At 40.7% G+C, this 13322-nt stretch overlaps 2 protein-coding genes across 2 annotated transcripts in view; one reads left to right on the plus strand and one right to left on the minus strand.

The window, feature by feature from the left end:
- The first annotated feature begins 95 nt into the window (after positions 1 to 95).
- On the plus strand, positions 96 to 9623 carry rps6kb1b (ribosomal protein S6 kinase b, polypeptide 1b). The gene is made up of 15 exons (XM_035679682.1): positions 96 to 279; positions 1805 to 1848; positions 1954 to 2074; positions 2239 to 2307; positions 4313 to 4460; positions 4892 to 4949; positions 5261 to 5361; positions 5525 to 5615; positions 5693 to 5783; positions 5906 to 6013; positions 6115 to 6177; positions 6498 to 6575; positions 6848 to 6955; positions 7797 to 7909; positions 8220 to 9623. Exons 1-15 carry the CDS (start codon positions 103 to 105, stop codon positions 8470 to 8472), a joined length of 1623 nt encoding a protein of 540 aa, XP_035535575.1. The 5' UTR covers positions 96 to 102; the 3' UTR covers positions 8473 to 9623.
- Positions 9624 to 9707: 84 nt separating this feature from the next.
- The window catches only part of slc33a1 (solute carrier family 33 member 1), a 6350-nt gene continuing 2735 nt past the window's right edge, over positions 9708 to 13322 (minus strand). The window contains exons 8-9 of the mRNA XM_035679681.1: positions 12230 to 12445; positions 9708 to 12137 (exon numbers count right to left, since the gene is read on the minus strand). Coding sequence (XP_035535574.1) covers positions 11973 to 12137; positions 12230 to 12445 — 381 coding nt within the window. The 3' untranslated portion in view covers positions 9708 to 11972. The remainder of the gene's footprint in view (positions 12138 to 12229; positions 12446 to 13322) is intronic.

Below are 13322 nucleotides of genomic sequence, written 5' to 3' on the forward strand. Positions count from 1 at the left end.
ATATGTATATATAATAATACAGTAGTGAGCGCTGTTGTTTCATCACAACAGAAAAGTGACGCGCTCAGGTCACCGCCCCTTTTGTGGAGCGTCGCAGTGCGCATGCTCGGTGTAGTAGCCGGTTATGGCGGCGGTGTGTGTTTGTCCATGAGGTGGGGGACGCCTGCTCTTCTTGTGTCTGTGACAGAGCGATACGAGCGAAGCGCTGCCATGGCGGGAGTGTTTGACATTGATTTGGACCAGCCGGAGGAAAATGTCTCCGACGACGAGAACGAGGAGGTACTTTAATGGAGGATGTTGAACGGAACTGCGAGACTTGTGACAGCAGAAACTCTTCATGCACAGCTAGCAGCCTGTTAGCCTGTTAGCCACCGCAGGCCTGCTCCTGCTCCTGCTCCTGCAGCCGGGCTCTCAGGCCTTGTCAAACAGGGTTACCACGGGCTAGTGCTAGCTCGCCTCCGTTAGTCTGACAGCGACCATGACAGAGCTGTCACTTGTTCTGTCTTTATTTTACTGCTGGAGACAGCGAGTGGTGAAAGGCGTGCGCCGTTAACGCTGTCGGGTATAGAAAGTAGCGCTGTCAAGTTGGAGCTGTGCAAGCAAAGCCTTACTTGGCTAAAGGCGCTGCAGTGATAAATGTGGCTCGGTGTGCAACAGTTTATTTTGGCAAGACTGTTACAGAGTGGGGCTGTATGGAGCTGCTGTGTGTGTGTGTGTGTGTGTGTGTGTGTGCACACAGCGAGTAACACAACACTACTGCAGATCTTCACTGTACATTTAACTCAACAATCGCTTTAATGATGTGTAACAACTGCTTTATGCACAAACTATCTTATTACAGCAAAACATAATCCCATGCTATAATGGGAGTAGTACAGTTTGACAGTAATTATCTGCACACACACACACACACACACACGTTTAAAGATATTTCTCACTAAGATAAACAACTTTTGCTAAATATGTATCATGTTGGTGTGGATTGGGCAACTGTTTCTTCACTGCAGCTCTTGTTTGTCAGTGTCACACCACAGCTGTGTGTGAAGCAAAACTACTTTGTAAACAGGCAGATATGTTGGCTAAATGTAGTGTATTTATGATGTAAGTTGGTCTAAAAGTAGGAATTATTTTCATTATCGATTCATTTCTCTATTAATCAATTCATTTCTTTATTTTGTCTATAAAATGACAGTAAACACCAAAAAAATGCCACCCAAAATATCTTGTTTTGTTCGACCAACAATCTGAAAACCTGAAATGTTTTCCCAAATAGCTTCCAGTGATATCAAAAATTGTGCTGATTGATTTTTTTTGTCAATCGTCTAATCGATTAATTGTTGCAGCTCTAAATGTAGGAAGTGATGTTATAGCTATTTCAGTAGATTTATTATATAGATTTAAATAAGCTTGTTTGTATATTTAATTCAAGGTTCTTTTATTTATCATCTACAACACGGGGTTGTACAACAAAATGCAAGTTGCAATCCCTTCATGCTACACACAATACAAAACAGCCATTATCCTATTAATAGCAATTTATTTGTTCTGTTATATTATGTTAATAATATGTTAATTAAGTGTTATAATTGTTTAATCAGTTCAACAAAGTGTTTGAATTCACGAAAGAAAAGGAAATGCAGAAATGTTCTCTTTGAATAAAAAATAAAAGCGAGATTGAAGAAAAGAAAACAGATTCCTGACGCCGGTGTGACGGTTCAGCAGCGAGAGCCGCTCGTGTTTCCTCCATTACAGTCCGTCCAGTTCCTGATTCTGATTAAATTGTGTTTTGTGCTTTTCCTTCCAGGCTCAACTCAATGATATCATGGACCAGTGCAGTGGATTTGAGTTGTGAGTATTCAGTATGTCCACCTGTGTTTGTGCTCTTGTATGATTTTGCGATGAACTCTGTGAAAAACAAGCGTGAGCTCAATGCAGTCAAATGTGTCTCCGCAGCAACATGGATGACTGCGAGAAGATTGAGATATCAGAGGACAACGTCAACCAGGGGACGGAGAACATCAGACCGGAGTGCTTTGAGCTGCTGCGGGTTCTGGGGAAAGGTGGTTATGGAAAGGTACCAGAGGAGCAGCACGCCTTGAGAAAGCTGACACGCACGCTCGCACAAATAAACACTTTAATAATATTAATATATATATATATATATAAAATACTCTACAGTGTAAACCACTCTTGATTTTATATTTTTTAAACATGTCCGTCATTTTCTCTTCTGTTCAGGTTTTTCAGGTTCGAAAAGTTGTCGGTGCTGCAGCGGGCAAAATATTTGCCATGAAAGTCTTAAAAAAGGTACTTTTTAAAAAATGTCCCCTCATCAGTGTCAAAACAACAATCCTGCTTAAATCACTTCATTTAGAGTGATGTACAGCTGCTGTCAGTCTGTATCTTATGAACGCAATTGCATGCCTGTTATTACAAATAAACAGTATGGGTTCTGTCTGCAAATATTGGCTGTCCTTGAAGCCAGTGGTGGGGTAAGATTTCATTGCTAGTTGGTAGATTGCCATCTGCGCTGCTGCAGCCTTGGCACTTAAAACTCTCTGCCTCAGCCCATTAGATTCCGCCTGACATTCACACTGCTTCTGCTTGATTGGCTAAAATGACCCCAGTGACCCGCTGAAGACCGGCCGGATTGCAACCAGTCGTTTTCAAACGTTAAGCTTCAAAGTGGCAAGCATTCACTGTGTGTACAACACGGCTTTGATAAAGGCCTGTAGACCAGGGCCCGTATTTATGAAGCATCTCAGAGTGAAAAATCAGTCCTGACTTGCCCAAAATTCTCAGAGTGACACATATGCAGTCCTGTATTTGGGAGTAAAAGCACTTTATCATCCATCTCAACTCAGGATAATATTCATTTTCCAGAAACCTGCAGAACTGACCTAACCTGTTAGCAGTTCCCAGCAGGTGGATAGCGTTAAGACGAAATTATGCAATAAACTTTCTCAGAAGCTGTACAAAGAATGTAAAACACATTTGATTTAGTTGTTTTTTCAAAGATCTAATTGGAGTAAAAACTTCTGCGCATTCAAATTTTGTCCGAGATATTCATTCCATGTTCAAACTAAAGCCCACTGCAGAAAGAAGTTTACATTTTATGCAATTTACCCTTAATTCAAAATAAGAAAATAAAGCTACAACAGCAATGGTTGCCATTATTTCTCCTCAATATGTAATTATATACTAACATATACATTTTGTGTAATTTTTGTGTTTAGATAAAAAAATATTCTCATTCTTTCTGTTTGTGCAACTAGCTTGTAATAAAAACAATATAATGTATTCTGTAATTAATTTAGATTTTCCTGCTTCACATTATTTCTAAATTCAGCCTGTTAGAGTTTTGAATGTGTTGACTGCACATTGAAACCACTTTATGATTGTGAGTGTCGTATACCAGTCATGTCACTCTCTCTTAAAGGAGAACTTTGATTCCTGTGTGTGTGCGTGGGAGGGATCCTACTCTTATGTTGAACTACAGTGATTCTGAGATGCTTGATAAACACACAAGTAATGGCCAATAGCGTAGTGGCTTTGCAGTAGTGGATGAGCTACCTTTGACAAAAAGCAAAGTTTGCGAGCAAAAAAGGGTTTAAGATTCAGAATACAACACATAATCTGTAATCAATCTCAATTTTAAAAAAAGGGAGGTCAAATAAAATGTAAAATCAAAGGGCTCATCACAGCCTCCGACTGCCTGTTGAAGCTCCATCTGTTGTTCTAACTCTCAGAGAGAGCTGAGACAACATTGTTGGTGACAGACAGCTCTTTAGCTTTCTGACAGACAGCTCTTTAGCTTTCTGACAGAAGGGGTTGACAAACATAAACAGTAAGCGGGAGCAGTGGATAGGAGACGAGCAGAAGGCTTTGCACATATAAAACCACAATAGTGCTATTGACAACATTGTACTCCACATGTAGGTATTAATTAATTATTATTATAATTATTTAATTAATTAAAGCAGTTTTCATTGTAAAACTTTGGTTTGAGTGAGTATTGATTAAGGACACTCACTGTCAGAGCATTACGAACTTCTTAAACTTTATTCAATAAACTAGATTAGCAATAATTCAGATGTGTCACTCCTCTATTTTAGTGACATAGTTGCTTAAATTGCTGAGCCCAACCTCTGCCTCTCAGATGTTGTAAAGTGAAATATTTCTCTGTATTAGTCATACATGCAAGCAGCTCATTGGACCACTGCCATACACAATCAGTTTCACCACTCTTAGTGACACACTGCTGTATCTGCCTCTTGACTGATGTTGATATGCTTCTTCGGGGGGGAACCAGGCTATGATTGTACGCAACGCCAAGGACACGGCTCATACCAAGGCAGAGAGGAACATCCTGGAGGAAGTGAAGCATCCCTTCATTGTTGATCTCATCTACGCCTTCCAGACAGGAGGGAAACTGTATCTCATCCTGGAGTACCTGAGTGGTCAGTGAAAGAAATGAGCACATACACACACCTGGTACACACACACACACACTCTGCAGGAAGATTAATGCATGGAGAGTGTGTGTGAAATCCCTCTGCTTGTATTGTATGCATTTGTATTATTATGATTAATCATGTCTATGTAAGATTGAACAAATAGACTAGATAACTATAAGTTCACACATACACTCACTTCTCCTTTCCATCAAAGCTGAAAATATAATGTGGCTCTAGTTTTTGCATGGTAGTCTATTAATGGTGTGATTCATGAAGAAGGAATCACGTTTTCATGATCGGCCCCTCATCTTTCTGCGTGTCTCCGCCAGGCGGGTCAGTAGTGAGGGTCAGCTGCACAACCTAACCTTTGGAGAAGGCAGGAAATGGTGTTTTTCACCCATGTTAACGGCATAAACTTGTGTTCACCTGTGCAGGAGGAGAACTTTTCATGCAGCTGGAGAGAGAGGGCATCTTCATGGAGGACACAGCCTGGTGAGCGTTGTTCAGTGTCATCTGTTATGAAATCACTGTGGTCTGTGATCATTTTTTAAGTCAGTGCACATGATATATGAAACTTCAGGGAACTATAACGATAGTACTCACACTTCCTGATTTCTTACCAGACAAAGCTCTCCGGTAATATGAACCTAACAATGGTTTAAACTGACGACAAACATATGGTGTATTAATACTGTATGCATGTCTGTATCAAACTGGTAGATCCTTATTCATAAACAGTTTCTCTGCATGATGTTGATTGTATTTAATGACATTTTGTCTTTGTTTTGTTTTTTTATCTGTAGTTTCTACCTGGCAGAGATCTCCATGGCTCTGGGCCACCTGCACCAGAAGGGTATCATCTACAGAGACCTAAAGCCTGAGAACATCATGCTCAACAGCCAAGGTGTAACCTTAAAACATAACCATCCATATGCACAAATATCACTCGGGTCACATAAATATCAGTAAATAAAGACCTTTTTGTGATTTAATGCAGATATTATCTTATATCTGCTATAAAGAGGTGTGAGGATTGTAAATAATCTGAATATCTGTTTTCCTTTCAGGGCATGTAAAGTTGACAGACTTTGGGCTGTGTAAAGAGTCAATTCACGACGGCACGGTTACCCACACTTTCTGTGGTACCATCGAATACATGTAAGTCATGCTCTGTCATTGCCCTTCATGCTTACTGTTGACTCATTAGTGAGAATTGTGTGCTGATGCTGTTGCAGGGCCCCGGAGATCTTGATGAGAAGCGGACACAACAGAGCAGTGGACTGGTGGAGTCTGGGCGCTCTGATGTACGACATGCTCACAGGAGCGGTCAGTTAAAAATTTACAACATAAAAAAGCTTTCTACTTCACTCTTATTAATGCGCCGTTATAAAATATGAATCATAATTCGAAACGTTTGAGTAACCCCTTCCTCCCTTTTCCCGCCGTAGCCACCGTTCACTGGTGAAAACCGAAAAAAGACCATTGACAAGATCCTGAAGTGTAAACTCAGCCTGCCGCCCTACCTCACACAAGAAGCTAGAGATCTCCTAAAACGGGTACTTCATGTTTGTTTAAAGCATATACCACTCATGTTTATCCAAAATAAGCGTGTGGTTGTTGTGTAAGTAGTTCTGACATTTGACTGCTGGTTGTACAGTTGCTGAAGAGAAACGCCTCGTCACGGCTGGGAGCGGGAGCGGGAGATGCCACAGAGGTGCAGGTAAGAAAGCCATACGACACTCCAAGTCTGCTTCTGAGCACTGAGGAGCAATATACTGCTTTTATATGATATACAAAGGTTACAGGTGTATCTTATGTAGATTGTTTCTTTAAAAAATGCATTGCCATACGTAGTTATAGAGACTGTAACTGGGTTGTAGAGTCACAAACCCTCTCGATACTCTAACATTGTCATATATTGGACAGAAGCTGTGGCTGCATGAATGACGACTTGTTAACAATTTTCCGAGACTGAAAAGCTATGTTTTATTGGCCCTCTGTTCATACAGTAGCACTCTGTTTGCATTTGATATCCCAAAGGCTCATCCCTTTTTTCGACACATCAACTGGGAGGATTTGCTTGCTCGGAAAGTGGAGCCTCCCTTCAAACCTTTCTTGGTGAGTATCCGAGGAGCAGGCCGCGAGGTAGTCTGAACTAGATACTATATAAATTTGAGAATGTTGAATGTTGAAATTAGATACTCAATTCACAAATAATGCTGCCCGAGTAGTAGTAGTTCTGGTTTGCCCTGCCTGGATTAAACCAACTGAATACGTTTGAGTAACAGAAGCCAGGTCTTCTCTTGTTTCAGACCTACGTGTTGTTAGTTGACACATCTACTCACGTTGCCTCACCTTTTCACCTGCGTTTGTCTCCTCCGTCTTTGCAGCAATCAGCTGAAGACGTGAGTCAGTTTGACTCGAAGTTCACCAGTCAGACACCAGTCGACAGCCCGGATGACTCAACCCTCAGCGAGAGTGCCAACCAAGCCTTCCTGGTAACTTCTTGGATCTTTTGTTTGTTTTGTGACATTTGACAACTCACAAAAGAAAAAGTTAATCTTTTCACAAACACAGTGAGAAACCTTTTGTTTCAAATGACTGATTACTGTTGCATTTCTTATTATTATTCTCTGCTGTTCAGTATGGAAAACTCTTTGGTAACAATTAGGTTTACTTCCCTTCTCAGTTATTTTAAGTTCCCCTTTCACACATAGTTTAGATACAATAATGTGGAGCTGATGTGTTTTTTTTCCATCAACCCTCAAAATCTATGAGTATCCAAATTTTGTTCATTTCTAAGTTCATTTCTCATTTTGCTGCTGGACACAAGATCTCTCCTACTTCACTGTAAATTACATTCTCAGTGTTTGTGCACTAGCGGCTTCAGGTTTCTGTCTGCTTCACACTTGTATAAGTTGCCTTTAAAATCGGATTTTCAGTGAGCACAGAGAAACTTTCCACTTTCAGCAGATTAATGTGAAAACCTCCTTCTAGTGCACATATATCATTCTGCACAGCGAAGCTCAAACAGAAAAAAGCATGTTAAAAAAATACACCACAGGTTTGCACAATAAACATGTCATTTGTTAGAGGCTTGTAGTTAATCAGCATTTAGCCTAAAACAGTTAATAGCTTATACACCAGTATCAGTTTGTATTGTCTTATATTCCATTTCTAAGATAATTCTGGTGTAATAATCACAAGCATCAAAGAGCAGCATAAATAATGTGGAGCTCCCTGGCCAGTGAGATGTGGATCCTCACTGCTGTTTCCAATCCATTTCTTCCTCGCGCTCACTCTGCCCACATCTGACCGCACTTCTCTTTGTCCTCGCAGGGTTTCACATACGTCGCTCCGTCAGTCCTGGAAAACATCAAAGAAAGGTTCTCATTTGAGCCAAAAATCCGCTCACCTCGTCGGATCGTGGACAGCCCAAGAACTCCTCTCAGGTATGTCACCTGCAGCCGAGACAAACACGGTGAATTACGTACTAGTTGACATCGGACCCACAGTGGGTCTTTGTTTAATTCCTGATATTCCTAGCCTCACTCTGTTGATCTAAATTTTTGTTTTAGATTGTTGATACAATTCCTTCTCAATTCAAATATAGCTTTTCACTCCATCTGAAGCGAAACACACAGCCCACAGCGTATTAATTAGAATTATTTAGAGACTAAAGCCACATTTGATTACACTTACACTTGCCTTCATCTGCATGTTTGTCATTGTTACTAATACCTCCTCTCTTCCTGTCCTCAGCCCAGTCAAGTTCTCAGGGGGCGAGTGCTGGGCCCGGAGCCCCCTCCTCCACAGCGGAGGACCGAGCGTCCTCCAGTCACCTCAGGACCAGGCCATGGAGCTGTCCACCCCAGAGCAGATGGACGTCACGACGAGCTCTGAGGCCTCGGCGCCTCTTCCCATCCGTCAGCCCTCCGGCAACCTGGCTCAGATGAAGCACCAAGCCTATCCCGTTGTGGCCAAACGGCCCGAGCATCTACGTATGAACCTATGACCCACTGCACCTCATTAGGAGAGTTTATTTCTTGACTTTTTTTTTTTTTTTGTTATTTTTTAAGAAACAAAGCAAAAAGATATGGATGCTAGAGACAAAATCCAAAATTGCACATCCACACACTACATAGACTGTCACAACCTGGAGTTTGTGCGTGGGTCTGGGACTCCAGCGCGCTGCAGTTTAAGTGCTATTGACGACATCACCGTCTCACCACTTCTCCTTATCCGACACCTCAGGTCTCATGACCTTTGTCTTCTGACCCTCCCTTTCTGAACTGGACTAGTAGGACTGGAAATGTTTTGAGGAGCTACAGCCTTTGTGCAACCTGCAAATCAAAGGCGATGTATCACACAGTATGCAAGCGATTTACTCTAAAATGCAGTGAGTCTACAGTACGTCTCAGATGACGTCCAAAGTGCTTTGTGCTATTTGAATGAATGCCAGTGAGGAAATTGCTTCCATTGGGAGATTTTGACAGTTCATAGACGAAAATGCTCCCTGATTTGGGATGAATTGGGTTTATTATTGAAAAAGATCAAAGAAATGATTGTTGCGAGCAGCGGACAAGCAGTGGTTCTGGTATTGATGAATATAGCTTTATGTCTTACGATGTTTTACAAAATGGATGCATTAACTGTGCTATACATCAATAATGAATCAGAGAGGCTAAATTAAACAAGAAAAAAAAAAAACATGTTGACTTTTTACATTCTTTTGGCATTGGTGTTGTGGATGACTTGTTTGATGTGGGAACCATACTTCAATTATCCGCTCTTCAGGTGTACTACACTATAGGATGTATCACTGAAGCATCACCAGACATGATTCAGCTTGATCACCGTCACCACCCAAAACCATCTAACTGATCTCGGTGCTGCTTTGTGTGACCCGCCCTGCCTCTGGCCTCCCAAGAGACTGAGGGCCTCAGCGGGGGGCAGGAAGTCAGACGCCATCTGATGCCTGGGAATTCATATTAGACTGTGGCACCAGTTGATCTGGTCACTGTCTGCAGTTGTGAGGTTTAATGCTAAAAAAAACAAAACTTGGGGCTACATCTAAAGCCTCTTGCATCAGCGTTCACTTGTTTAGGAGGGACATTTTAGAAATCCTGAAAAGCAAGGAAAATTATAATAAAATGTAAAAAAACACAGAATGCGTTGTGTCTTTTGTTTTATGCCGATGATTGTCTATACTCAACATTTCAGGTAGAATCACAGGAGACCTCACAAGTGTGCATTGCATATTTTTTTAATTACATATAAGATTTGTTTCAAATCTCAACAACATTGCATTGTATGAATGTCAAAGTTCATCATCAGAACATTATAGAGTACTGCTGCTAGCATATTTAAATGTCTCACTATAGTGTCACCCTGTCATGTCCTTTTCCTTTAAATGATGTTGTAAATAAAGGTTGTGCAAAGTTAAAAAAGAATCAGTGATTTTCATTTAATGTTTTCAATTAAAGGGTAACATTAACAACTTTTTGTATTTCTGTAATTCACCACCACCTAAAAGCCAGTTTAGCAGAATAAAGTAACTCCATAAAGCATAACATATGGGTAAAGCATATGTCGCTGAAATGAACACGGTCTATATAATAAGTCAAAGAAAATCAAACCAACAAACGTAGTGCCCTGTTGATGGCAAAAAGGCTCTCAGGATTAAGTGTTATATTACAAAGACTGGCAGAAATGAACATCAGGTGGTATGAAGTTGATAAGTTTAGGAGGCTGCTCACAGTGTGGGAGGAATTCTGTGTATTTCAGAGTAATCTGTGGCAAAAAAAAGAAAAAAGCTTGTGGTTCACAAAGTAGAAAAGAATGCAAAATGAGTTAAAAAACGAGTCTTATCCTCACATGAACCCTGATTGTGTGCTTCACCAAATACATTTGACAGAGCAGTTGGCTCAATGCTGGCTTTAGAGAAAAATACTGTAACATTCAGTTCTATGTACAATATGCAAAACAGAAATGGGGCAATTGTCTGTTAAGTTCCTCATCGAGGCTGCTGGTCTGGGATCTGAATTGTTTTTGGGATGAGAAATGAACTGTATGTTTCCACTTGACGTCCCACTGCCAAGGGATCCCTGATCTACTCAGCTTGTCTATAATAAACGGATGCATTGACAGTATACAGTCTATTGCCCTTTCACATAATAACAATGCATCTATACAACTGGAAAAAGCTCTGATATACAAGGGCCTGCGTGTGTGTGTGTGTATGCAACTTAAAGATACCTCAGCAAAAATCATCTACCAACTGGACCAATTGATAACCAAGATGTTGCAACAGTTAAAAGCTGCACACTGTCCAATATTGTTAATAAAGATTTGAATTGGTCCGGTGATGGGTAAAACTAAAGATTTAAGGAAAGTTTAGAAAGCAAAACAAAATATTGCTCCAACAAAAAAAAAAAACATTTAATATTTTAGGCATTTCAGTTCATTTAATGATTGATGATATTGGTTATGTATTATGCATAAATCAATGTGAAAATTATTCATGAGGAATGTGCACTTGGAGTATATAAAAAAACAGTAATAATGAATATGGTCAAGTTTTGTGTCTACCAAACTACAGTATATTACTGAAAACAGTATTACACAATCAGTCTTTATCAATTTAACAGTTTATCTTCAAATGACTGCAATGCTCCCTGCCTTGATTATTTAACTACAGCTAAAACAACGGTTGCTTTGACCTACAGACTAAAAAAAAAAGTACAAGTAACAAGGCACAAATACTTCAGAGAAACATAATATAATTAAATAATCATAAAAAAAAGATTTCAGCAATGAAAGATATTCTTCAAACTGGGTTTAACTCACCTGGATTAACAGATTGGTTGAATGTGCGAGACAAGAAGGAAATCATAGCCACACAAGTGCACACAGTTTGGAGCAGTGCATTTGTATGTTCGACTGTCTTTTCCCTTAAGTATCCTTTTAATATACATTAAATGGTGACTGGACAGGAAGGTAAGTCAGAATCTGAAGTGCTGAGTTTACTAAAGCTTAAATTCCAAAGAGGTTATTTGGGGCAAAAAGGAAACAACTGCACAGATCAGCTTCACTTGCATTTCACACATTGGTAAAACTCAACCATCTGAATATTCAAGCAGGTTAAAAACAAACCCAGAAAGTTTCTTGAACACGTTCTTTGACTGTCTTCTGGTTTGGTTTGGCTGTTTGGAGCAGCAGAATATGGTTTCAGAACAAAACAAAACAAAACAAGGTCTGAGCGGTTGCTTCAGTTTTCAGGGCACTGTTACAGTTAGCACGACTAACGATCCAGAGATCAGATGTGTGTACTTCGAGGTGACAGAGGTGGGAAAGTGTGAGAGAGTATTTTCTGAGCGTAGCAGCTGGAACTGGACCAGAGGGACGAAACCAGACAGATGAGAGTGGAGTTACAATATGTCCACCATTCAGTCGTTGTTGTATGCAGAGTTGGAGGGGGGGGGAAAAAAAGAGTCTGTAGTATTGATATCATCACTAATTAGCTCTGCACCTCCATGCAGCAGGGCTCTGTTCCTGCAGCCGCCTCATCTTCTTCCCTAACCACACCCACCACGCGAAACCAATCACAACGCACACCACTGACTCCACGTAATAGCCGTCCAGTGTTGTCACACAAGCGCCGCCCTCCTTAACGCACAGCTGGAGATGGGAACGAAAGAAGAACTGTCAATTTATCCGGTCAAGATAATTACATTCACCACTTTGCATATTTCCCCTCACTATTCACTCACCCCTGCCTCGTCTGGAGAGCCGCAGCTCTGACCGACAGCCCCCTGACACTCCTTAGAGGTCAGTGGATCCACCATCCACAGAGCCACAGTGGAGGGCCAGTTTCCACCAAGGTTGGTGACCGTGTTCAGCAGAGTCATGTAGGTCCCGCCGATGAGGGGGTCGCTCACTTTGGCATGGAAGGCCATGCAGGCCACGTACATGCTGTACAACGCCACCTGGGGGAGAAACATGGGGAACACTTGTTGAAGCTGATCAATTCCCAGCCATTTATATCCATTTTGATTTTTTAATTGATGTTCCTGAAATAAAACGTCATCAACTATTCCTAAGCCAAAGAACTACATCTCTGTAAAATGGGTTTCATATCTTATTGAAAGACAGATTAACAGAGATAGAAATTTAACCTCCTTCACTCAGATATGCCCCAAAAACATTATTTTCTTCTGTTGCACAGTGACATCTGGAGGAAGAATTAAGAAATTAGACATGGGTGATATGAGGAAAACCTATGTTAACACTTGTTGGCCCTTATGTACCTGTAAATTATACTCATTATGCCCATTTATAGATTACATGGATCATTTGCTTTTTTACTGAGGCTGTGCTTCGAGCTGAATGCTAACATCAACATGCCAACATAAGTATCTCTGTGTCCATATAGATTGCACTTTAACCTGGAACACCCATGATGGCGGTAGATGACAAGTTAAGGGATCCCCAAAGTGATCACAGTTTATCCTGAGGGCAACGTGAATACCTGTACAAACCATCTTATTGTTTTTGAGATATTTCCCTAAAAAACATACGGTGACGCTAGAAGAAAAGTCATGAATGTCAAATGTTGTGCCAATCCGTCTGGAAGTTGTTCAGATATTTCACAGGATAAGGGAAAAGTGAAAACCTGCTGTTGGTGCTATAGGAAATGGGGCAATCAATCTAATTTTATCAAAGTGACCGAATGACCAATACACCAACAGACTTTGCCATCCCTAGATGCTGTTAGCATGGATAAAACTGACAAATTGAGAACATATTGCATGTTGTTCTCAATTTTGGCCATTTTGGCTCATTTAAGCCACTTTCCATTACCTA

Source organism: Morone saxatilis, unplaced genomic scaffold (assembly GCF_004916995.1).
Source record: "Morone saxatilis isolate NCDOM2014 unplaced genomic scaffold, NCSU_SB_2.0 Contig8, whole genome shotgun sequence".
In the NCBI taxonomy this organism is placed as follows: Eukaryota; Metazoa; Chordata; class Actinopteri; family Moronidae; genus Morone; species Morone saxatilis.